The following is a 26,708-nucleotide window of genomic DNA, read 5'->3' as shown; positions in this document are numbered from 1 at the left end:
CATTTTTGATATTTTGGACTTATAGAATTAACCAATGGGCCTTTCTGGTGAAACATATTTCTTTTAAATTGTATTAATGTATTTAGCATATTCCACTGAGAATCTGTGCTCACAGGTGGCCTTTCATGTCTATGTTCTGAAGTACTTAGGTGGAATTTAGGATTTATCTCTTCCTGGGCCTTTTGTTTCTCTTACTTAGACATTCTTGAGATTAAGGAGTGGGATAAATGACTGCTAGGGTAAGGATTGGGAAACTCTACCTACTAGCAAACCACTGGCAACAGTGTCTGAAGAAGAAGGTAGGAAATGCTTGCATCCGTGTCTCTGTTCTCCTTCTGCTTCTTCATGGAACCCAAATGAGTAAAAGAAGCGTGGGATTCTAAAATGTAAATCTTTAAGAATCTGCATAAATGGCATTTTTGAAAAGTATACATGAAGGACTTTTTAGAATCAGGGTGGTACACCAGAAATTGGGATGATCATTAAGGTCACAGAGTTGCTCAAACACTTCACTTACTTTCTAAATGCAAAATGAATATTCAGTGATAGTAGGATTTTACTGAAGTAGGCGTTGATTTGATGTAGAAGGGCCCATCTCCATGATATATTTATACAGCATCTGAAATGTACCTGTGTGACTAACTTACGGCTCCTTGGATTAAGGTTACAAAACATACTTTAGAAATCTAGCCAAGATGTATATTTCTAGGAGGAGAATTATGAAGCCTTTTGGAAAGAGAACCTATGAAAGAACAAACAATATATGCTAGCACTTATATTTTCTTAAATCAGTGTAATAAAGACTGGCCTTGAAGGGACAGGTCAAATGGAAAGGTAAATCAATAAACACATTAGCTTGGATCATTCTTATGGTCTCCTTAGTTAGAGCTGGAAGTGGGAGGTCAGGACACCATTTATAAAGGGACAGATATTAATATTGTAAATATTAATGATAGTAGACCAATAATACATTTAAAAACAATCTTTATAATATTATTTACATTTTTACAACATTATTTCTCCATCATAATTTTTAAATGTTAACAGTATTTTAAAAACAATACTTTTGGGACGCCTGGGTGGCTCAGTGGTTGAGCATCTGCCTTTGGCTCAGGACATGATCTCAGGTCTGGGGATCAAGTCCCACATCAGACTCCCTGCGAGGAGCCTGTTCTCCCTTTGTCTGTGTCTCTGCTTCTCTCTCTGGGTGTCTCAAGAATAAATAAATGAAATCATTAAAAAGATACATAAATAAAAATAAGTAAATAAAAATAAATAAAAACAATACTTATAATGATTTTAATGACAGTACTTGTGTAAGTAAACTTTATTTCCAAAAACATATAATAGCCTGAATTTAGCCTGTATGCTTGCCAAGTCCTAATTTAGAGTGTTATACTCTCCAGACAGAAGAAAAAAAAAACCTTATTTATTCTATTCAAATTCCTCTAAGAAAATACCTTGAGGAACATCTCATGTAAAATTCCTAAGTGATGTCTTAACTGCCCCCCTACCCAGGATTCCTTTTGAGTTCAGAGAACCCTAGACTCAAGTGCCTGGCCCATCAGTGACCAGCTCGGAGGTATCAGGCTAGTCACTTAAACTCTTTAAGTCCTAATATTCATATGTGAAGCTGGAAATTTATTCATTAAATAAAAAGTAGTTACTGGTTGTAAACAAGCACTGGAGATGTAACAGTGAACAGAGCAAAGTCTCTGATCCCCTGGAGCTTACATTCTGTTGGGGGAAACAGGAAATAAAAATAATTATTTTTAAATTTAATTTATTTAATTAAAACATTTAATTAATTTTATTAAAATATTTACAAAAATATAACATTATTTATATATAACATAATAATATGAGGGCAATAAAAAAATATAAGTGGCAATATGAAATGATAGAAGAAAGGTACTGTTTCATATGGGATGACTGAGAAAAGCCTTTTTTTTTTTTTTTGAGAAAAGCCTTCTTATAAGCTGAAATCTAAGAAGAAAGACATTAAGGGAGAGACCCATGTGGCTACTCTGATGAGGGAGGTGGGGGGGTGACGTGGGGAGTGTGTTTTCCCAGAGAGAGGACACTGCTGATGTGAAAACCCAGCTGTAGGAGCATGGCTGTCCTATCGAGATAGGAAATGAGTATATAGGATCTCACAGGCCACCTGGAGGATTTAACGTCTTACTCCATATGAGACACAAAGTCCTTAGAGCTGATGGTCCAGTATAGTAGCCACCAGGCATCTGAGTCCTTGAAAGGTGTGGCAGGTGCAAATGGAAGGTGATCTAAGTATAAAAATACACACCCGATTTAAAAGAATTGGTAGTCCTCCCCCCCCACAAAAGAGAGACAATATCATGAATATTTTTTGATGGATTATATGCTGATATGATAATTTTGGGATACATTAAGTTAAATAAATATATTAAAATTCATCTCACCAGTTTTGTTTTTAATCTTTTAATATGGGTACTAAAATTTTTGAATTTTCATGTGACTTGCATTATATATATATATTTTTAATATATTTATTTATTTATATATATATATATATATATTTTTTGCATTATATTTCTTTTGGCCTACACTGCCTGTGAAGTTTTGCACAGAGAAATAATGTTCCAGCTTAAGTTTTAAAAGGTTGTTGAGTAGAAGATGGAGTGACCAGCTGTGAGTCTGTAGCAGGGGTCTAAGGAGAGGCCATTGGTGGTTTGGACTGGTGGTAGCAGTGGACACAAGGAGAGGTGATTAGATCAAGGGTATATTCTCCAGGTACAGCCTTTAAAACTTGTCAAGGATTAGATGTATGAGCAAAAGCAAGAAGCAATAATGACTCCTTGGTTTGAGGTCTGAGCTGATGGAAAAAATAAAAATAATATTTTTCTTATTTGGCCACTGACGAATTTGATAGCATAATCTGTGAGAAAGTAATGTTATTCTGTTCTTGGTGAGCGTTGACTTTATTTAGCAAGATTTGGTTCCCATCATCTTTCTTGTCTGCTCTATTTTGAATGAACTTGGTGTAAGTTCACACTTGGCAATCACACACTGATTTTAAGTGTACTTAGGAAAAGGTTGTGTGTTTGAAATTGGGGAGGTTATCACCAGAAGCTCATCATAAATGATCTAATTTTTAAAAGAATGAAATATAGACATCTTAATATACAACTCAAAACAACATCTTCTATAATAGGTATGTAATAGCTATAAAAACTGAAACCAGGAGTAAAAATAAAACACTAACTTAACATAAAATGAAATTCTACTTTTTAATATTCAATATGAATTTTATAATTCATTATTACTTGAAAAAAGCATAAGTATGATTTGGTTTTATTCAAAACTTTGGTGATTCTTTGTTTCAACACGAAGCAAATTCCTCTGCTATTTTTTTTCTGAAATACTGTTTGGGGCTTTATTTTGGCAGAGAAGGAGAAGTAATCTCTTTTTTGCGAGAGCAAATACTTACTTTCTATTTGTGGCAAGAAGTCATAGTTCTTTACAGAATTGAAGCTAGCCCAGAATACAATTAGTTTTTTACAAAATAGTGTCTCATGTTGTTACTCATGCACATTGTAGTAATATCTTTAATGCTTAATTCCTTGAAATGTGGAAAAGTAGAGAGATTTGAAGTCCAGTTTGTACTTCATGTCATAGCAAATTTTTTAAATTATCCTCAATATGTCAGTATTGAGCTAAACACATGGAATCATAGTTACAAATAGGATTGCTCCATGACTCTAACTTCAGGTGTCCTATTTGTGGGCATTACAATGTCCAATTTTGTCTAAACTCTTAGTTAATATTTGGAGGTATGCCATCATCACACAATGTGAATAAGTTATTTACACTAAAGATTAAACTTCTGTCAAAATGGCTCAAATTCACAGGACTTGGTGTTTTGTTTCTGATAATAGCTTTCAGATATATTAGGGTAAATTCTTAATTTTTAAATTTCATATCACATGGATTTTCCAAATTCATATACAGTTGACCCCAAACAACCTAGAGCTCGGGGGTGCTGTACTGTTGAAAGTCCACGTATAACTTTTGACTCACCAGAAACTTAACTACTAATAGCCTGCTGTTGACTGAAGCTTTACCAATAACACAGTTGATTAACACATATTTTATATGTTATATGTGTTATATGCTACATCCTTATGATGAAGTGATTTAGAGAAAAGAAAATGTTGGTAAGAGAATCATAGAGAAGAAAACGTACATTCAAGGTACTATCCTGTAAAAATGCCATGTATATGTGGATCTCCTCAAACCTGTGGTGTTCAGGGGTCATGTGTATATTTTCCTCCATGCAGAATTAACCAAAAACAAGTGACTTATCAACTAGACTTACTTTTTCTTAAGATTCCATTGTATAGTAATTCAGTAAAGAATGATGTGTGCTGGCGTCCTGCTGTCAATAGGTTTGTTTTGTATTATAATGGTCAGAATACACATCATTCATTCATTAACCAATTTCAGAATATTTATAGTGAAAACCATATTAGTTCCTGTTGGGAAAAATTAAAAGTACCGAGGGATAATAAATCGACTTTCTCAGTTAATATTCGCCATCTGGTACATGTAATCTAGAAAAATTTAAATATGTAATTGTGCCACTCTCCCATTTTTCTCAGCAATATGCATTTACAAAAAAAATGGGCTTAATTGTAAAATTTACATGATACATTTTGGCAGAATCAGTATTTTTTTCTCCTTTTATCTTTTTTTTTCTTTTTCTTTCTTTCTTTCTTTCTTTCTTTCTTTCTTTTTTTTTTTTTTTTTTTTTTTTTTACTCAAACCTTTGGAAACTATGAAAAAAAGCCAAAGCAAATAAAATATGTCCTGTAATTCCATTGGGGATGTTTTAATTTTACTTTTATTTTAAAATAATGCTTGAAATATTTGAACTGGGCACCTGCATGATTCAGTTAAGTGTCTGCCTTTGGCTCAGGACATGATCCCAGGGTCCTGGGACTGAGTTCTGCATCATGCTCCCTGCTCAGCAGGTAGTAGGCTTCTCCCTCTCCTTCATGCTCTCTCTCTCTCTCTCTCTCTCTCTCTCAAATAAAAGAAAGAAAGAAAGAAAATAGCAAGCTTGAAGACTAGATTTTGATTGAGGGAGAAATCAATTTAATTTATAAGACAATTATAATGAAGATACCAGCATATTAGCTCTAATATTCTTATTTTAACTTATGATTTGTGACATGATAGATAGATGGGTACTTATTAATACAGTTTAAAGTTAATTTAAAAAGTTAAATGGAAGTTAATAAAAGACAAAGTTAATTTATACAGAGCTATAGTCTATCCTGTGATTTGAGGAAAGTGCTTTTTATACTCCAAAAGTAAAATCCATTCACAAAATCTATGAAGAAAGGCATTTTCCAGCTTCCTATTGTACTTATCTTTTCATCCAAAAAATCTTTGGAAAAACAACTGGGGAGACTGGAGAGAGAAGTAGAAACAAGTAGAATGCCATAGCCTCTGTTTTACTTTTCCCATATCACAAATGGGAAAATATCACACCATTCAGTTCATTTTCTTTTTCAGAGATTTTGCTTGCACCAAATAGAAGTAGAATGTGGAGGTAGGGTGAAAGATCATTATGTGTGACTCCATTAAAACATGAGTCACTGTTGCTTTATAAAGCTTTTCAAAATTCATAGTGGGCATTTGTTCCTTTCAAAATTCTTCTTTCTATCATATTCTTTTAAGTTTCATGGTGCAGAAATTTCACCTAATAGAACAGCTTACTTTTTTTTTTTTTTTCAAGTAGGCCCTACACCCAGTGTGGAGCCCAGCATGGGGCTTGAACTCACAACCCTGAGATCAAGACCTGAGTTAAGATCAAGAGTGGGACACTTAACTGATGGAGCCACTCAGGTGCCCCAAACAGCTCATTATTTTTTTATAATCAGACCCAACCTGTGGTACAAGGTAATAGATCATTTCCTTGTGCACCCACTCAGTTCCGACATCTGATGAGCAAGAGCCAATTCCTCTATTCTCTTAATTACACAGACGGTTCTTCTCTTAACTTTATCCAATTCGTGCACAATTTACCTCTCTGTATGGTGCAACTTTTTTTTTAACGTGAAAAATAAATTCAACCAAAGTTTTTTTTTTCAACCAAAGTCCAAATAAGAAAATTCAATTTATATCAGCAGCGATTTTAGATACTTTCATTTATATCTAAATTGTATTCTATGCTAAATACAATTATTTTTAATGTTCCATCTATTTGAATAGAGAATTTCAAGCATTTTACAGTGATGCATACAATAAAACAAAGTAATATATATTAACATGAGTCTTAAAATAAAGCAAACAGAATAGAAAAAAAAATAAGTGTCAAGAATGAGACTATCACAGGGATGATGTGACCAAGCCATACAGAATCACCAGAGGAGTCCTGAACTTGGTTTTCATCATGTTAGGGCCAGAGTGAAAGAACCAAACCAAGGATAAAACAAACAAACAAACAAACCAACAAACAAAAAAAGTTACAAAATTGAAAACAGAAAATAACAACACTTCTGGTGTAAAGACAAAACCATTTCTGACTGAAATGCCAGATTGGAAGGGAATGTCCATATCCAAGGACATCATAGGACGTACAGAGTGTGATGTACAAAGTGTCCCATGTTCTTAAAATGTTACCTGGGAGTGGTCTCGGTGGGGGTCTCTGAGGGTCTGTATTAACAGGCATATCAGGAAAGCTTGTGTTGAGTCCCTGCAGCCATCTGTAGTGCCTGGGGGTTCTTGAGCCAGGCTTCTGAAAACCTCTGACAAGTATGTGGGATGGAGTCCCTATGATGCTGCTAGTTAAATGCAATCCATTTACTTCAACAAAAGGCTGAATGGAGTTTGCAATCAGAAAATGAGGGGAGTTTCTGTAAGGACCACAACAAAAAACTCATCTTTGTGGCGTGCTCTTTCCAACTTGTTGGGTTTTGTGCCCTTAGTGGATGCTAATTAACTTCTCGTAGATCGCTTTATGGCAGGTCTGATTACTTTCCCCGTTGTACAGATGAGCTCCCTAAGGCTTTGAGAAGTAGTAATGTCCACAAAGACACAGATAGCAAGTGGTAGAGGTTTAATTTGAATCTCCATCCAAAGGCAGCAGCAGACTGGGTTCCTAACCACTCCCTCTTTACAAGGCTTCTTAAGAGGGAAACTGAATTAAAAAATCCAGTGCATCCTTTCTTGGGTGTGGGCTGCTCCCTCACACAGAAATTTTCTTCTTGAAATGGTAGCTTTAGGTTGGCTTCTTCGCCCAAATGAGTAATTGAGAAGATGACTGCTGCAATAATTTTAGTGTAAAAACTAAAAGGTAAATCAACCATAAGTAAATACCTACTTCAGCTACAAAGCTATTTCTGTAAGCCTCCACACTTAATTTTTTTATGATGCAATGTCTAGTTGAAACTCACTGAAGAGGTGCATATAGGTAACTGGATAAAGTGATGTTGTAAATTAAAATTTAGGGTCATCTACCAAAAAAACTTGGCTTGAGAATAAGTTAAGTGAGCCGGTTCATGATCAGTGACTTCAATTCGCGATTTAAAGGAAAAAGCTATTTGCACAATAAAAAAAAAATCTGTTAAATATGCCTTTCAATATTTATTGTAAAATGAGTTAATTTACCCGACATTATTGTAAAAAGCTATTTAAATAAACTTTTACCAGTTTAAATTATAAACTAGTTTAAATTTTAATGAATTAATGTGGTGTCGCAAAAAATGTTTTATATACATGTATTTTCACAAAAAATTTATATGTGTATAAAACAAATTATATACAAATACACATATATAACACACTTAAACATATTTTATGCAAATACATAGGTATTTATTTTATATAAATACATAGGAGTACATATTATATGCATGTATTGTATATGTATACATATTACATATGCATATAAATACATATTGTATTAAATATACAATGTATATTTATATGCATCTAAAATGTACATATTAATTATATTTAGAACTTTACAGTTTTTGAAAATTTTTCTAGAGGTGGCATAGTAACATATTACTAAGTATTGTGAGTACATAACGGATCTTTTAAACTAAAGTAGAACAATAAACCCCAAATAAAAATTTAGGTTTTGGTTAATGACTGTAACTATTATATTAATTCATTTGCACTATATTTGGTTCTTAGAAGATCAAAGACTATCCTTTCTTTGGAGAAAGTTTGTTATAATCAAATACTATTCAGGGCAGCCCGGGTGGCTCAGCAGTTTAGCGCCGCCTTCAGCCCAGGGTGTGATCCTGGAGACCCGGGATCAAGTCCCAAGTCAGTCTCCCTGCATGGAGCCTGCTTCTCCCTCTGCCTATGTCTCTGCCTCTCTCTCTCTGTCTCTCATGAATGAATAAATAAATAATATTTAAGAAAAAGTACTATTCTGCTATACATTTCTTTATACTATTTGTATTTGAAGTTGCTATGTTGCTCCCAAGAACTTAGAGTCAAGGCAAATATAAATGACCACATTTTTCCAGAATGCATGTTCTTTTTTGAAACTCTCTAATGGGCAACCTGGCAACTTTAGGCAGAAAGCAAATTACAGGTCTAGTGAAATGACAGAGAGAGGCTAGCAGGATGACTTAGACCAGGACTAGGAAAATGAGACATGTGCAGTACACCTTGCAGTACACCTTGGCGGTGGGCTGAGGCTTCAGGCCGTGGAGGGAACTGCACTGGAAGCTATTGAGCTGACAGTGTATGTAAGAGGAAGGAACACCCGCTAAGGAAAGGTCAAGACCAAAGGCAGGTGCAGGGCCAGGGAAGCAAGGACTGCAGGAGCGAGTAGATGGTGGGTGCCATCAGGCTGAGGAGCACGGAGGTCATCAGTGAGGGAGTTCCACCCATTTTACACTCCGGGGTCATCTTCAACTCCAGAAACAAACTCCAGAGAGAAAGTGGCCTGGCCTGAGTCCCCGGCAGTCCAGTTTGGGCAGGATGAGGCAGGACAGGAGCCCTGATTCACCTCAGCGGTGCGTGGTGGGCACCAGGCTAATGCCTCCACTGAAATCAGGAGGGTTGTATGGGGAGAAAGGAATGCCCTGCAGCCAAGACCCAACAAAGTCCACATGGGTCATGGGGGTGATAATGCCTTTGTCGTCGATGCCTTCTTTTCGTGTATATGATGAGGACTCAGTACAAGTCTTGTGGTGTGGATAGCACAGTCTGTCATGGAAATAACTGGCCCTCAGAGAGCTGGGCTTCCACGTGCCATCAGGACACAGCCTATAGGATGACGGCTCATGACCACAGTGGGCGGCGGGGGGCTTGCTTAGGCCGTGCGCATCATTGTTTGTCATTGTTGGTGGCAGAAGAAGCTTTAGTGTGTTATTTTGTAGCTGGTTCGAACAGTTTTAAATTATAATTAAGCAGTGCTGATGCGAGTCCCTGTGTCTTAAGTGAGAGAGAAGCAGCCAATGCAATTGGAAATGTGGGGCCTCATGGCTGTTTCACCGCGGACCTAGCAGGTCCAGGAAAGGGGATCATGGGTAATCATTTGTCTAGTGTAGTTTGCTAAAAATTCTTTGCATATCACCCACGTTGGCTGGTAATACGCACTCATTGCATAAGACTACAGAGGAGTGAGAGAAGCCATCTCCTTTAGCTGTCTACCTGTGTGTCAAGTAAAAACAAATCTGGATTCGGAAGAGAAACTTGTATTTCTGAGGACTGTTCTAAGGGCAGAGAGAGGACATAAGAGACGAGGGAGGAGAACCATTGCAGTAGGATGATCTGACCCAGAGGTTCCACAGGACACAAAGGTTTGGAAGAAAAAGCCTTTCTTTGGGGGCATGAGCAAGGGTAGGAAAAAAACCACTGCAGGCCAATAGGGTGACAGGTCTGTGGACCCAGATCAGAGCATGTCTTACCCCAGCATCAGGTATTCTGGGAGCGGCCTTGAGGCCTGTCCACTGTTAGAGGCTGAGTGGATGGTTCGGAATCCAGAAACTTGAAGGAAGGCGCAAAGCTCAACCGATATTTGGTTAACAAGAATGTTTGTTGGTTTGTTTGATTGATCCATTGGGACAAAACTGTTCATCTGCTGATCATGTCTGAGGCAAAGAATGGAAATTCGGAGGATCTGTGCCTGGCTTTCCCCCACGGCTTAGAGAAGGATGGTTGTGCAACAAATGGTTTCCAGGAACACAGCTAGCTGGAGGACGTCTTGCTGTTGTCCAGGAGCAAAGAGCTGCCATAAAATCCAGCACTGCCACCTGTACATGGGGCTGTTGTCTGACCTCTCCTCCCTATTTCTAGGGACGGAAGTAGCCAACATACTTTAGTGTATTTCCCTGTTCAGTGTCCACATAGTATTATTTCTTTAGAGATGCCAAACAGTGTGTGCTTGATGGCAGGTATGAAACCACTGAGCAATCAGGACATTATAAAACAGAGGCCCCATCCCCTTCCAATCTAAAACAGAGCCCTAGATTTCTTTTCCTAAAATGTGATATCAGCCCATCTCTGAAACCTTTCTTCTATAAAGCACCAGAGGGAGGGGGAGGGCAGGTGACCAAAATTTGTGGGAGGAAAGCAGAGCACTGTTCACGGAAGCTCTTATTTGAAAGTGCCAGGCATGGAAGTCTCCCAAGGACCCTGGGGACAGAGGACAGGATGTCCTATAGGGTGTCAGCTGGAGAGGACTGGTTGAGGTTCAGCTGGTTTTGAGAACAGGACTGTTCTAGGGATAAGCAGCCACTGTGTGAGTAGTCTGAGGAAAACATGACGGCCCAGCTCATGTGCCAGGGGTAGACCTGTGCGGGCCACGGTGGAAAACCCACAGGCCTGCGGGGTCTCCCTCAGAATATCGTATTTCAATAAATACCTCTCTCTCGCTGTTTTGATTTTTGCAGTTGAGTGCATTGTTCTCCACATTATAGACCTAAAGTACCAGCAGACTGTATCATCACATAGTACCTGGTGGCTATGCATAAATCCCAGTTCTCTTGAGGTGTCAGGCAGCTTTAATAGCCTGCCGTATAAGGCTCTGGTTATACCACTGCCACCATAACTTTTCCTCATACACGAAATACTGGACTTTGTAAGGAAACAGCCCAGATGGTACAGGATGATGCAGAGAAGGGGTCTGTGCTCCACGTGCAATACAAAAGGCAACTGAAAGAAGCAGCCGGCACTCTGAAAAAAGTGGGACCCTCTTTCAAGAACCCTCTGTGCCTAGGTCGACACTTCAAGGGAAATAATGAAGCATCAGAAATTGACCTCTGAGCTCTAGTCTTTCCTTTATGCTTTTCTTTAAACAAAGAATAATCCATAAACATTGACTTATTCCAAAATGAACAACCACAAAAGGTCAGAGCCTCTCTAGGTCAACTAGATAATTACTGGAAGTGTTTCTGCAGTTAAGCATTGCATGTATTGATCTGGTTTTAAAAGATTCATACCTCTTGCATATGTCGCCAGGCATATTAATAATATGTAGATATTAATCCTTGGCTATGTGGTTCTTGCGTGGCTAATAATCAGGGATTCTGTTGTGTCTTTTCTTCCTCTGAGTTATTGAGTTGACTGGGCATGTAGTAAGTTCTTCGTCTCCATAAAGTCTTTCCCTAGCTTGTTTCCCCCATTCTACTCTTGGCCTCACTGCAGATGGTTCACCACCCAGCGGCCAGTGTGCTTCTGTTACATGTAAGGTCACACACATTACTTCCATGTTGAAACTCCAGCAATGGATCCTGGTTTTACTCAGAACAAAAGGTAACGCCTGTCCAGCCTTTACAAGGCCCTGTGTGATCTGCCCCCACAGCTTCTCTGCTCCAGCCACACTTGTACACCTGGCACTTCACACAGGGCATTAGCCATTTCCTCTTCTTGGAAGGCTCCTGCCGGTAATGTCCACCTTATTCACTGTCTCCTCGGAGTCTGCTCACATGGCAACGTTTCTTAACCAATTCTATTATTTTATTATCTTGTCTATCTTGCTCAGTTAGAAAGCAAGTTCTGTGATGTCGGAGATTGTGGGTTTGCTCACTGATATATTCCATGTGTCTAGAAGAGTGCCTGCACCAGAGTGTGTATTCAATAAATATCTATGGAATGAAAGAATGAAAATAAATGAATGATTGAATGAATATTTCCACTTACCACTTACCTGAGTGTTGCTATAAATTTATTTAAAAACTATGATTCCAATAAATAAATTAAATTAAATAAATAAATAAATAAATAAATAAATAAATAAATACGAATTATGATTCCAACTTAATCTTTTATATTTTTAAACTCTGAAAATTTAGGCAAATATTTTTTTTGGGGGGGGGCCTTGAGTGGCACAGTTGGTTAAGCTTCTGACTGTTGGTTTCAGCTCAGGTTGTGGTCTCAGGGTGGTGAGATCAAGCCTTGAGTCGGGCTCTGTGCTTAGCACGGAGTCTGCTTGAGGTTCGCCCACTCTCCGCTCTCTGTCCCTCCCCCTTCCTCCTTTTCTCTCTTTCTCTCTCTTTCAAATGAAGAAATAAATTAAAAAAAAAAAAGATTTTTTTAAGAAGTTGGGGAAGTGGAAATAGGAAGCTGAAGAGTTTTTAAAAATATGACTACATGGTTTTCTTATGCCCATTATAGGAAATTCAAGTGATGTAATATAAAGAGGAAAGTTTTCATTAACTTTTTTATGGCACACTCAAAATCACATGACCGAGACCTAAGCATTAGTAACACTATATAAATATCATTGCAGACATCTCCCTTGATATAGGGAGAAATGCACAATACAGATATTACACATAAACAACGTTCTCTCTGTATACGTATGTGTCTGTATGGTAGTGTGCAAATAATTTGTTCTTAATGAATTTACATGTAGTAAATTCTCAGGACACTTGGTTCCAAACCATATGTATGAATTGGTTTGACGTACAATAATTTAAAGCAGAACATAAACATAAAGGCAATTTAAACATCGGTACTACTTTTTATGAGGCAGTTCAAAATAAGGGACTAGAAAGCCATATTTAAAAAAAAAATCGTGAGCTCGGAAACCTTTAGGAAGCACCAGCGTAACCATGTACATTTGAAGAGCAAGGCTAAAGAGCTAAAATGTTCCCGTTTTAAACAGTTCAAATTTAATTTAACATATATTTATCTTAGAAAAGATAAGGAAGGCATTCAAGTTTGGATACCTTTTTCTTTATCATAAGAGATGTTTCATTTCAGAAGATCTCTTAATTTTTAAAGAAAAGAATTAATTCAGGGAGAAGACACTGCTACATGTTTTAAATGACATAACGCATTTTTAGACTTCATTAGTTTACGATTCCCTGACATGATAAAGGAATTAATACAGCTATATTTCATTCCACATTTGAAGTCTTAGTCATGCATGATTCTGCAATATTCCGAGAAATACAGGGAAAAAAAAAAACACACAAGCTCAATAGACAGGTTACTGCATTGTAGGGAAACGTAGTTTATGCACATATAAACGATTTCCTTGGAACATGCTTAATCAATGTGTAAATGCACCGCAGCAGTCATAAATTATTAAAATCTGGTCCTGGGACAGATAGCCACCTTCTGCCATATATTTAACAGTGTGCTCGTATTTAGTTTTTGATTTGTGTACTGATATTACTGGTGAGAAATCTGCTTTCTTTACGATTCCACAATATCATTAAATGTCTTGAATGAATTAGAGGCTGGGGAGGAGTTTATTAATGCAAACATTTAAGCCAAATTAATAATAAACATAATCATCTTTAATGGAGCAGCAACTGTGTTCTCAAAACTGTGTGGAGATTTGACAACAAGCATTAGTGCATTTATTGCACACAATCATCCTTCGTGGCAGATGATTTCCTCATTTTGTGGTTAAGGAGACTGAGCCTTGGAGGCTTCTTACTGGTCTCAGATTTTGCATTTCATAAGTAAAGGAGCGGAAAGCTGAAGCCAAACATCTGTGTTCTTTACCACAATCATTCATGCCTGTACCAACTGAACTGTCAAGAGTGTAATGGGGTTTGATTCCCAGGTCTTTCTTTCTTTCTTCTTTCTTTCTTTCTTTCTTTCTTTCTTTCTTTCTTTCTTTCTCTCTTTCTTTTGCTTTCTTTCTTTCTCTCTTTCTTCTTTCTTTCTCTCTCTCTTTTTTTTTTCTTTTTTTCTTTTTCTTTTTTTTTTTTTGTTGTTGTTAAGGGAGCATAAGTCTCTCAGAAAAAGAATCCTAAAACACGGACAGAACACTGTTCCACATTCTTGTCTCCTCCTGCAGCCATTCTCTTCAGGTTCTGGGAAAAATGCATTCTTCTTTTCTTCATTCTTCAGCAAAGATCTCATCAGAAAAAGACACTGTCAGGCACACAGACCCGTGGGTGTGAGCTGGTGAGAAAAGGAAGAGAATGAATAGTACTTTAATGAGAGGGACTTTGACTCTGCTGGTCCATATCCACTTAAAAGCAAACAGACAAAACAACTAAAAAGAAAATAAAAGCAAACAGACAGAGCCCTTCACTACCATTGGTCGTGTCCCCCGGTGTGCGCACCACACAACTGCGCCCAATGGCACCACCACTTCCCAAGGCTCAGTATCAGTGCTGCTCTTCTGACAAGGGCCAAGCACCCACCAGCACCTTACAGGAAAACTTTTTTTTAAAAGAGCAGAAAGCAGGTCAGTTTTGGCCTCTGAAGTAAAAGCTATTTCCAAGGACATTAGATGATATTGTGCCTCCTGCCCCCCACCCCTTGAAAAGGGCCTCACAAGGGGAACTCCAAATGGAGTGTCCAATCTATAGATGGATTTTAAAATACTTGCCATGCAGAGTTATTAAAATCAATTCATTTACATTTGAATGTCTATAAATATTTAATAATATACATTCTGATGTTAATCTACATATAGATATAAACTTAATATAAAGTTTTTAATAAGGAAAAGACATTAAGGAAATTGTCATTTGTGGCAATAGAGACCACAGACACTTAACATGGGAATACTTGTAGTTCCAATTAAAATCAAATCATGCAATCAGAAAAAAAAAAAGTATTTTCCAGAAAATTACCTATAGGTTAACATTGTTTCTGTCTTTTCTGTTGAATAGCATTGATTTTATGCCAAAAGATAGGTCTTTTAGTTGTTTGTATTCAACAAAATAGCTTCTGAGATTTGCATGTGATGTTTCTCTTAACCTGGTAAACCTGCCTTTGCAAACCACCTCTGCATTCTCTCATTGCTGTCAAGCTCTAAGAGTCTTTATACCCTCAGGGAAACAAGTATCCTAGTCCTGGACCTTTATGTACAGCTATGTGCCATGTCTTGCAGAATCTGGTGGAATGTTGAATTTATAACATCAACCATGTGAACTCAAGAGTTCTTAAGACCCGTGGCTCCTGTAAATTGCACCATTTATACAATATACTTGGCAGTTCCCATGAGACATGTAAAGCTCAAATGGTATCATAAATTCAAAAAGTCTAGATTCAAACAGGACATGGCTGATGACCTCTTTCTACCTTATTCAGTTTCTAGCATCATCGGAAGTTAAATGCTGAAAAACGATAGAGAATTTTTTTCAAATTTGTTCATAGTCAGTAAACATTAGCAAAAACCAGGCTGTCATCATTTTTCATTTACTAAATGTCATTTCAAGTTGAGAGTGATTTTTTCCCCCAGGAATCCCGTCAGAATGTCATGTTTGTACTTTGTTTGATTTATAGGATTTTGGATCGCTATGTTCAGGAGCAAATCCCTGGTGCCAAGGTGGTGGTGGAGTCCATTGGTGCTCGCAGGCATGGGGATGCCTTTTCTCTAGAAGATTACACCAAATGTGACCTGACTGTCTACGCAATCGACCCCCAAACCAACAGAGCCATCGACAGAAATGAGCTTTTTAAGTAAGTTGTTTTATGGTCTCTAACAGCTTTCTGGTGACAATATCACCTATAGATGATCTTGATCTTTAAGTTTAAAACCCACCAAATTGTTGTTGAAAGTGAAGTGTGAGCAGGAAAACCAGAGACAGCACCCAGGGTCCTCATGCTTACAGGTTTTCAGGCCCAGGTATGGGCGAGAGTGACTTTGGAGGTCAGAAGGTCCATTATGAGCAAGATGCAGTCCCTAGAGATGGCCTCACACCATAGAGATGACCTCTACTCCTGCTCCCACACCCCAGCCATCAGAAGGTGGAAAGCACTGAATCCTTCTGCAAGTGGCAGTTTGCCCGTGACAGTGTCGGTAGGCATGAATTTTAAGAATAAATCTAGCTTCTTGCCTCTAGGTTTTATTGAATCAGCAAAAATTAGTATCTTTTTCTCCCTTGACTTGGCAGTGGGGGGACAGAAGGGACAACCCCTTCCACCTCAGTCTGTATTCCATCTATTTATTTCATTTCTGGCGAATTTGAATAATTGAGTCACAAATCCTAAAAATAAAGAAAATGCAGAATTCTAAGCAAAACGCTGCTATTTATTCTCTCTCTCACAAATTATTTAGAACACTTAGAGCGCTTTGTTGTTGTTAGTTTCAGCTTTGCTCTGCTGACACCTAGTGTCCACCAGACTGTTGGACTGCAATTCTTATTTAAATCGAAATACATTTTTACTTAAACAGTATATATTGATATATAAATGTATGTATATATTCTAAATATTTATTGGTATTGGTGCATATAGATGTACCTGAATCCATAATTTCAGATGTTAGTTTTTCTTGGTATATATATATATATATATATATATATACACACACACACTAAAGAGCACTAAATAAATATATACATATTCTAATTTAAATATATTTCCATATGTGGCTGCATTTACGTATTTAGCAAATATCTATCTACCCGTTTATTTATTAAAACACATACATTCTGGGCAGCCCGGGTGGCTCAGCAGTTTAGCGCCGCCTTCAGCCCAGGGCATGATCCTGGAGATCCTGGAGACCCGGGATTGAGTCCCACGTCAGGCTCCCTGCATGGGGCTTGCTTCTGTCTCTGCATCTCTCTTTATCTCTGTCTCTGTCTCTGTCTCTCATGAATAAATAAATAAAATCTTGAAAAAGAAAAGAAAAACACACATTCTGAATTCAGTCTGTTCTGTTCTGAATTTAATTAAAGCTGTTCTTCAACAAAATTTCACTGCTGCTATTTTAGCAACAATGAAATAGTGATTTAATAGCAATTTAACTATAAAAGAGCCATACTTATTAAGTATGTTATTCATCAACTTAAATTTAATAGACATTTGGCCCATAGGCAAATAGTATGTTAATCACAGTGGAAAGTAGAGATGACGGAGTAGTGACTTCCTCTCAAATTCCACAACCAACCTCCAAATGAAGCAGCATTTTAGATCTACCAAGCCAACTTTTGCATATTGTATTAATTTTACAATCATTTAGAAACTACATATATTCTATTGAACTGTCATTAACATTTATCTTAAACACAAGGTGTATTTTTACAAACATTGGTCTTACTTTTAAATATGATGTTAGGTTGTTTGAATGTAGGGTGTTTTTCCTACCTATAAAAACATCTGTTTTCTTTAGGCTGTTAGCATAGCTTTAAAGAGAATTGCACATGTAAACATTTTAGAGGGAAACAGTTTGGAAACCGAAGCCAGTTGGTTTTCAACTGACATGGGAAGTACAAGATAAACATCGCTCATTCCAAACAAGTTTTCCTGGGACGCCTGGGTGGCTCAGTGGTTGAGCATCTGCCCTTGGCTCAGGGCGTGATCCCAGGGTTCTGGATCGAGTCCCACATCGGGGTCCCTGCAGGGAGCCTGTTTCTCCCTCTGCCTCTCTCTGTGTCTTTCATGGATGAATAAATAAAATCTTTAAAAAAATAAAATAAACAAGTTTCCCAAACCTAGATTATACTGTAAAGAGTAAGGATAGAAATTCAGTTGAATAACTATTATAGCCAGGAAAGAAGGGAAAAATAGAAAATAACTATAAGTCAAAATTTTCTGTATTGATGAGAGGATGGAACGACCATGAAGTATTAAAGCTTTCCCTTAGCAGCTCGAGCTAATAGCTGAAAGACACTATAATAATATGTCTAATATGTTATTAATTATTAATTAATATAGTAATCTAAGCCATAGAATGGTTCCTTGAAACATTCCATAATGAATTTATATAGATATATTTCATAATCCAAGGCTCATAATGCACTGATATTATCTCTCCTGTAGTTATGAAAACTATTAGTTTTTAACACTGAACAAATATACTAGAACATTGAGATGATCCCTTAATGCCCAGACCAATGGAAATAGGATTATTCTTTCAACTTCCCTTGATCCTAAAACCTAAGCTTCTGAGATGTTGGAATTCTCTGGCCAAAGAATTAGGAACAAACGACAACATATTCTCCCCAAAGAGTTCACTTTGACTTTTAAAAACCGATGTAACTATTTCAAAATGTTACTTTAAAGTTTATAAATGCCGGAGAAGACTAGAATCACTAAAATGACATTACTTATTTTGTTTTGTAAGGTTATGGGTATTTTGATTTTTGTTGTCTTCGGTTATCTGAATCACTTCGATTTTTTGCAGTAAATATACGTTACTGTTATCCTGCTTTCATTCTACTTGTGGTTCTTCGAGTTTCTTGAATCTGCATTTGGTTTAGTTTTTTTTTTTTTTTTAACATTGTTCCCATTTCTGGAATATCCTTAGACCGTATCTTTTCAAATATTTCTTGGAACCTATATTCTCTTTCTTCTCATTCTGGAACTCTAATTAAAATTCTTTTTTCTCCAAGTTTCTGGATGCTCCCTATCCTCGTCCTCCTCCTCTTCTCGCCCTCTTCTCTCTTTGTGCTTTACCTCAGATAATTGCTGTTGCCTTGGTTTCAAGTTCACGGATTTATCTGTTAGCCTGTTGATGTGCTCATTAAAGGAACTCTTCATCTTTCTCTCTTTTTTAAAACAAAGTCTTCCATTTCCATTTGGTTCTTCTTACTGTTTCTCCCACTTTATTGAACTTCCCATCACTTCAAGCATGTTTGTTGCTTTCTGCTGGCTTCTGTGAAGTACTAAGCGGAACTGTATCAAAGTCTGTCTGATGTCCCAGCATCTGGGCTGTGTCTTGTCTGGCTTCACTGCTCTATCTCTTCGCAGGCCCTGGGAGCCTGTGCCACTGGGGGCCTCTCTGCATCCTGTAGAGGGTCTACCCTGAAGGAGGGTAGACTCTCTCCCTTACTGCTTGGTTCCTCTCTCAGGGTGGAGAGGCACCAAGGTGGGTATTTGCTTACACCTACTCCCCAGAAGCAGAAGAGTGGGCTTAGCCTGACCCCTAGGGCTTGGGATCCTTCCTCCCCCCTCCTTCTGTGACTTAAGGCCCTTGCTCTGTCGGAGATACAGGATGGGAGAAGTGCAGGGTGCCCCAGCCAGAGCTGCTTGCTCCCTATAACCATGCACTAGAAGGGGATGCCTCTTTTGTCTCCGGCCTTGTCTCTAGGTTACCTTATGGAGGTCCTTGGAAAACAGTTTGCAAGGGAGTACAATGCCAGCCCCTCTTGTGTGCATGGGTCTCTTATGCTAATGTTAAATGTTGGTGCATATTTATCTTCTAAATATTTATGAAAATTTTAACTCACTTCCAGGCACCTGGGTGGCTCAGTCTGTTGAGCATCTGCCTTCAGCTCAGGTCATGATCTCAGGATCCTAGGATCCAGCCCCACATCAGGCTCCCTGCTCAGCAGGGAGTCTGCTTCTTCCTCTGCATGTCTAGTACCCCACTTGTGTTTTCTTTCTCTCTCTCTCTCTGACTCTCTAATGAATGAATACAATCCTTAAAAAAAAATAGCTCATTTCTTTTTCTTTTTATTTTTCTTTTCTTTTCTTTTTTTTTGGCAGCCACCTTTACCTTGTTCTGTGAAAGGTGAAACAATGCATGGTCTCCTCTCCCTGTGGAGGAAACTCACTGTTTAGAATTTGGCATTTTATGTGCAAAAAAAAGTTATTTTATGATTATCTATCTGACTTTTTTGTCATCAGCATGGGAGCCACAGGCTCTTATGGCTTTCTGCACCCTCAACAGAAACAGACGATATTACTTTAAAATAGAACTTAACTAAATATTTGTTTAAAAAAACAAAGACAGTTTTAGCTCATGCACTTTTTTGTACATTCAGCCTGTTTAATATTGTCTGTCCAGAAGGCAAATGAGTAACGGAGAAGGTAGGAAAATCCTGGATACTCTACAAACTGCATTTATAATACAGTGTATAAGAACACATTTATACTTTAAAACAGAATCTGAATACCAAGTTCTTATAAAGCTTCTTTCAAATTCCCAAGATCTACGTGGAAGCTAGCTCTGTCCCCAAATCAGAGAAAGTATAAAACAAAAGCCTAAAGGTCTGAGGCCACTTTTTCCACCTTGGGGTGGAAAACCTCCAAACTTGCCTGAAATTCAGAGAAAACATCTGAAAAACAAATGGACAGTATAAAGTTATGCATAACCGCAGGGCACATTAAGGAAAAGAAAAAAAAAAGATACGAATTATAAAAGAGATCAAAATAAATTTAAAAAACAATGAAGATACAACCTGACAATTGTCCGGTGTCTCTGAGGTAAAACACTGTAGTCGTTACCACAGAAACATAAACCAAAAATGTAATGAAAAGATTCCATTACTTTCCCAGACAAAATCAATGAAAATGTCGTCATGTGTCATTGAAAGGTATCTGAATATGTTTTAATACCATTGAAACACAAAAGTGACTCGATTATAAAGAAACAAAAAATCAGATAAGCCTTAGACCTCCCATATCCACGATAAAATGGTAAAAGGTGATAGGAGTCAAATCCACAATTTTTTTTAAGGAAACTTATTATGTCTTAGGAATTTTTACCTTGGTAAACTCTTCTGTGTGGAGAAAGCAAAAAGAAGGATATTCTAGAGGAAGTATGGGTTCAAAGCAATCAACTCTTGCAGGAAACAGTGACGACATTTACCAAAGTTGAAAATAAACCAAAATAAATATCGAAATAACGGAGTTCTCGTAGTGTAACAAGACTAACAAATCTTCCCCTGGGTGGGAGGATGTCAAATGCAAGAATCCTGTAGAAGTGTGGTTTGTCTAGAGGATTCCGCAGGCTTTGGGTGGATTCTTTCCACCAAACTAACGATCTTCCTCTACTTCAGATTCTTCCCAGTTTCTAATAGTGTCTTCTTGCAACATAACCTCTTAATCTGTACTTTATCTGGAACTTCTTACTCTATCTGATAAACAATTCAAACAAAATGTTGTACCATTCGATTCTAGCACTTGGAAACAACAGCTAAATCTTTATTATATTTTTTAACATGCCTAAAAATAACTTAGGAAGGTTGCTATAAAAGTATATTTTATATCTACAAAATAATATTTGTAAAAAATAAGAAATAGGACAAAAATCCTGTCTTACATTATCATATGAAAACTTGAGTAAAAACATGTGCTTCCCCTCAAACTAAAATTCAGTTATCTGAGCCATTGGGTCTATCTCTCTTTCTCTCTTTTTTTTTTTTTTTCCCCTCCATTGGGTCTCTTAAATGCAATGTTGAATAGACAAGCTGCTAGAATTCGTATCTGGTATCTGTTACCTCTTTAATTTTTCTATGAGGAAGCTAGGCACCCTGTGCAGTGGATAGAAAGTCAACGTGATCAGTCAGAAAATTAAAATTTTAAATGTCAAAAGGGATAAAATGGACTGTAAGATACATGAGCGTGGTGCTCTTTGTTATCATAGGATGGTGAAATTTGGGGCCATTTAAAATCGTCTCTTCCCCATTTCCTTGTGTTTTTCACATTTTCAGTGTAAGTGTGGTGATTTATATTATGCAATCGATTTCTAAAATAATAGTTATGTGTAACAAAATCATTCAGTCCAATAAAATTAAATAACAGTTATTCCTTAATTATCCCCTCTACCCCAGTATAATGCCCGTAATGTAGGAACTACATTATTTAGGGGAAGGGCTTGCAAGAACTGTTTGGTTAAATTGCCTAATTCCTGTCCTCCTGACTGATTTGCTCTTTGTGTCATTTATACTGTCTTCTCTTTCTAGGCAGGAAACACCTTTTACTTTGTTCACCTTTTGCCCATAAATGTCATTTTGGTTTGGGATCTCAGAGCATCCACATATAAGACAAACGGAGACTTTTGAGCCTAAAGCCTGGGTCGGTGTCTCAGATTTGTGACCCTAACTGTGTAGCTTTATGGCCTGCAGCAAACTAGCATTATAATGTTCTGTTCTGCAGGATTATTCTGGGGACCCAAGCAGACAAAATGCACGATATAATTTTCAACTATGCTATATGTAATTTAGAATACTTATTCACCCAAATAACTTAATAACGTAAGTGATTTCAACATAGTGATGTTAAGTTTGATGATGTTGATAATTATTTTTTTCAAGTCTGTGAGCATATTTAGGTAAGAGTCGTTATTAATATCTTTGATATGTGTAGATAGGTGGCCGTTTGTTGCTTTTTATTGCTCTTGCTTTTTATATATTTTTTATATATTCATAAGACTGACTCAGCTTGTATTTCAATTACAGAAAATATTATAAGTTAGGACAAATTTATTTTTTAAATATTAAACATTTAATAAAAATCATAACAAGATATTATAAAATTATCCTTTGAAATATGTTTCATATTTTGCAAAAATATTTTCAAGAAAATACTAAAAGATACTACAAAATTATCTTTAAAAAACTTTTTGTATGTTAACGTCACTGATTTGACTATTTATCCAACAATAAAGATTTTTGGATGGCAAACTACTTGATATCAATAAAGACTTTCAGCCGCATTACGGGGAAGGAGGACGCATTTTGGAGATCCGGACTCCAGAGGCAGTGACCAGCATTAAAAAACGAGGAGAAAGTCTGGGCTACACAGAAGGGGCCTTGCTGGCGCTTGCCTTCATCATCATCCTCTGCTGTATTCCTGCCATTTTGGTTGTTCTGGTCAGCTACAGACAGTAAGTATTCCTTGATTGGAAAATAGCCTCATCAAAAGGCCACCCCCAGTGACATGGTTTTGTAGTTGTAGAACCGAAATGGTGTGTATCTTTTGAGGACTGCTATATCCTCTTTGCATTAAATGGCCCTCCTTTAAGGGAAAATAAAATGAACTTCCAACATATTCCACCAATTACTCAATGTTCCCGTTCTTCTGATCGGTTCTCATCTGATGGGACCATCAGGTAAGCTCTTGTGGCCAGGTTCATGCTCTTCATCAGGTTTGGAGCCTCAGGAAAAAAAGTAATAGGGATCTTAGGGAAGCATCATCTGCAGGGGAATGCCACATGCAGATATGCCCTGTCTAGAGGATGGTGTGCAACCTAAGTACACTGTCACAACAGCATTTTATCCGGGCTGTTAAATTTGCATCTGTGTAAATGATCGGTGTTGGTAAAATCATCTAAAAATCGTACTGTGCCATCTGTGATTTTCCATGAGGTTTCTTCCTTCCTGGATAGTCCTACTAGGACCTATGTTGTAACATAGGACAGGATATCCTGGCTGTGAAGGCCTTACATTTTCGTTGTTCCTACAGGCCAATACCTCAACTTAAAATATTGATATTTGTCTTATGTAGATCCTTCAAAGTAGTTAAGTAACCATAGCTAATTTTAGCCTCTGTATTTGAAGGAATTTCATTGCTATTCTCTATTTGACACTAGGTGTGGGGAACCTGGGGAGCCTTTGTTTTAGAAGACTAGACATTTAAAATATATCCCAGTTGATCATGATTGGTGAAAACAGTTGTGGAATCAGTTAAGAAGAGAGGTCAGCCCTAAGGGTGCCATAAAATGCAAATTAATAACAGGCAGTGATTATAAATCATACAAATTACTTGACAGAACAGAGAGTAAGAAATGATCATAGAACTGTCCCTCTCATTTGAAACTCCCACAAGGAAAGCACTGAAATAGCACTTATGTATTCTTAAACTGTTCTTTGTTCTCTAACACAGAATTTTCTTTGGAATTCAACAAGGCAAGAAATTTGAACCTAAACATTGAACAGTATGAAGATGCAATAGGAATATTTTTCATCATAAAAGCAATAGCAAAGTTGCAAATCCAATATTTAGTGTGATATATCGGAATCTGAAGTATCCATAACAAATCAGTTGATACACCAAATCTAAAGCCTATGAACAAACCTAAGAGTGGGCAAATGCTTTTAAATTATTAAGCCATCAAGCCAGTATTAATTTTCATGTTAAAGATAATCTACACTACAATTACTCTTGTTCATTGCCATACTTCTCAAATCAATCCTGCTCACAACAACATCAAGGAGGAGACTTCTTATATTTGGCACATAATGCAGGGATCAAAATTAAAGCATCCGGGATGTTATACTCTCAGTGGTCTGAAATTTAACAAACCACTAAGGTGCTTAGCCTTTAAACATTTTGTAGATGGATTTAATTATTTTAAACAATTAAGTTCAGCAATCAGCTCAACAGTCAATGAATCCATTTTAGTTGCTGCTTTTTGTAGACTAACAGAATGAAGCAAAATGAGTTTTGCACTGCTCATGTTTCAAAGTAACATTCTAATACTTAAAAAATCTAACTTTCGTACTTTTGTACTCTGCTTGTGAATTAGACCAGAATGGATGGCTATTCATTCATATTAACATTTGGTTGTGAAATTCATTGTACATGGAAAAGTAAGGGGCAGAAGTGAAAAACAAAACAAAACAAAACAAAACAACAACAACAACAACAAAAAAAAAAAACGTGCCATGGATTCACCATGCCAGGAGTGCAATTCCAGTGTCTGGTTCAATCTTCAGGGTTTAATCTTCTTCCGGACTTGCTGCCTGATTCATCCCTGTAACATCCTCCAGGCACAGGAAGCCAAGAAGCCAATTACTGAGATCAGATCATCCTCACTATTCCATTTTTCTATCAGAGTTCAAATTCATCTATCCATGTTTCCATCCAGGTTTTCTTCCTCCATTTAGTTCATTTCTTTGTCTCCCTGTAATGAGTGTTTTCACAGCTTGTGTGGTGTTGACAGCCATAATAAGGTGCTCCCTCATTCTTATTTTCTGAATTGAAATACCTGGTTTCCCTAGTGTGTCATTAAGAGTTTAACCAGTAAATTATTAATAATGTAGACTATATCAGATGTTAAAATATTTTGAATGCAGTCCTTCTAATGTAGCTTTCTCTCTTTTTTTCTTACTCATTGCTTTTCGAAAACAGGTTTAAAGTGTAAGTATAATTAACATCTTGTATATGATTTTATATACTATGAAAAGAAAAATCCCAGATACTACTGATAAAGCAGTCAGTGGGCCCACGACCAAGACCTGTTTGTCTGTCTTCTGTTTGCAGGGTGTATATAGTTTTTAGTTCAAATTCCCTTGTGCTTTTTGGATATATGGAATCGAGCTGGTTTCTCACTCTGGGATGCAAGGGAAGAAATGTGAAAAAGACAGTTTGTTCTGATAGTTTGCACACTTTGAGATCTTGGTTTTGAGGAAGGAAGGAGCTAAACGGCTGGTGTCCAGGATATTCAGAAAGAGCAGGGAGGCTCCCGGGCAAGAATCACAGTTGTCCTGGCTATCCAAAGAAACAAAACCCAGCTGCATCTCTCCACTTTAGGACAGAAACCCTCCGTAAACTGCACAGCCCCTCCAAAGTCATGTCAAAAATGTTCCAAATCATTTTAAATGAAATAGCTTTCTTTAAACAGAGGAAGAGGAATGATAAAGAAAAATTGTGTATCTTCAACATTAGGCATCTGCAGCATGCCTCCCACTAGGGAAGAGAGCCCATCAATAACCACCAGTCATCCATCCCATTTTTATAGATAGTTTGCCCCCTACCTCTACTATGACTAGTTCACTTAGCTTGCAGATATTTCTATGAGTTCTACCTATTATTTTAGGGTAAATATTTTTTAAAAAGATCTGAAGGGGATGGGGGTACACTAGAAGGATACTCTGTGTGGACGCCTCTGTAATTTTACCGATTTCTAAGTCCGAATATTCATGTTCACGGTGTGTTTGGTGGGTTCCTATGCTAACTGGCCAGCGTGTAATCTCTAAAATGAGTTTTCCAAAACATCCTTGCCTTACCAAAGCCGCCAAGCCGAGTGCACCAAGACGGCGCGCATCCAGTCGGCCTTGCCCGCGGCCAAGCCCGCCGCGCCTGCCCCTGCACCTGTGGCCGCGCCCCCGCCGCCCCCGCCGCCCCCCGGGGCGCACCTGTACGAGGAGCTGGGGGACAGCACCATGTAAGTACCCTGCAGCCGCTGACGCACAGGTGTGCAGGTGTGTGTGCAGGATGCTGGGGGGTGAGTATGTCATTGCCACCTGATGCAGGAATGTACGCTAATTACGACTTGTTTCTTGAAAAAAAAAAAGAGAGACTCACAAAATTGTTAAGATGAGAACCTAAGGAAAAGTTGCATTGGAAATAACCAAAACAAAAAAACAAAAACAAAAAAAGAAAGTAACCAAAAAAAAAAAAAAAAAAAAAGAAAAGAAAAAAAGAAAGAAAATAACCAAAACATGAGAAGAAAAAAAAAAAAAACAAAAAAAACAAAAACTGAATAAAAAAAAGAAGCTCTCCAATGGAGGTGACATTTGCAGATGACGAGCTTTAATCTGCAAACCTTCACAATCAGGCAGGTTATAGTCTTTTCTCCCAAATTAAAAACACATTCAGGAGAAAGT

At 37.4% G+C, this 26,708-nt stretch overlaps 1 protein-coding gene across 16 annotated transcripts in view; it reads left to right on the top strand.

Annotated features, from left to right (window-relative positions):
• PCDH15 (protocadherin related 15) overlaps positions 1–26,708 on the top strand; it is a 739,593-nt gene that overhangs the window by 691,830 nt on the left and 21,055 nt on the right. For 13 of the 16 annotated variants that reach the window (XM_055322636.1, XM_055322635.1, XM_055322634.1 and 10 more), the window contains 4 exons: positions 15,712–15,888; positions 22,766–22,984; positions 25,231–25,239; positions 26,114–26,266. In XM_055322636.1, the coding sequence (XP_055178611.1) occupies positions 15,712–15,888; positions 22,766–22,984; positions 25,231–25,239; positions 26,114–26,266 (558 nt within the window). The remainder of the gene's footprint in view (positions 1–15,711; positions 15,889–22,765; positions 22,985–25,230; positions 25,240–26,113; positions 26,267–26,708) is intronic. The other 3 variants (XM_055322627.1, XM_055322629.1, XM_055322622.1) reach the window with 1 other exon arrangement.

This window comes from Nyctereutes procyonoides, unplaced genomic scaffold, assembly GCF_905146905.1.
Source record: "Nyctereutes procyonoides isolate TBG_1078 unplaced genomic scaffold, NYPRO_anot_genome, whole genome shotgun sequence".
NCBI lineage: Eukaryota > Metazoa > Chordata > Mammalia > Carnivora > Canidae > Nyctereutes > Nyctereutes procyonoides.
Note: the sequence above shows the minus strand (reverse complement) of the source record. Positions and strands in the feature narration are given on the sequence as shown.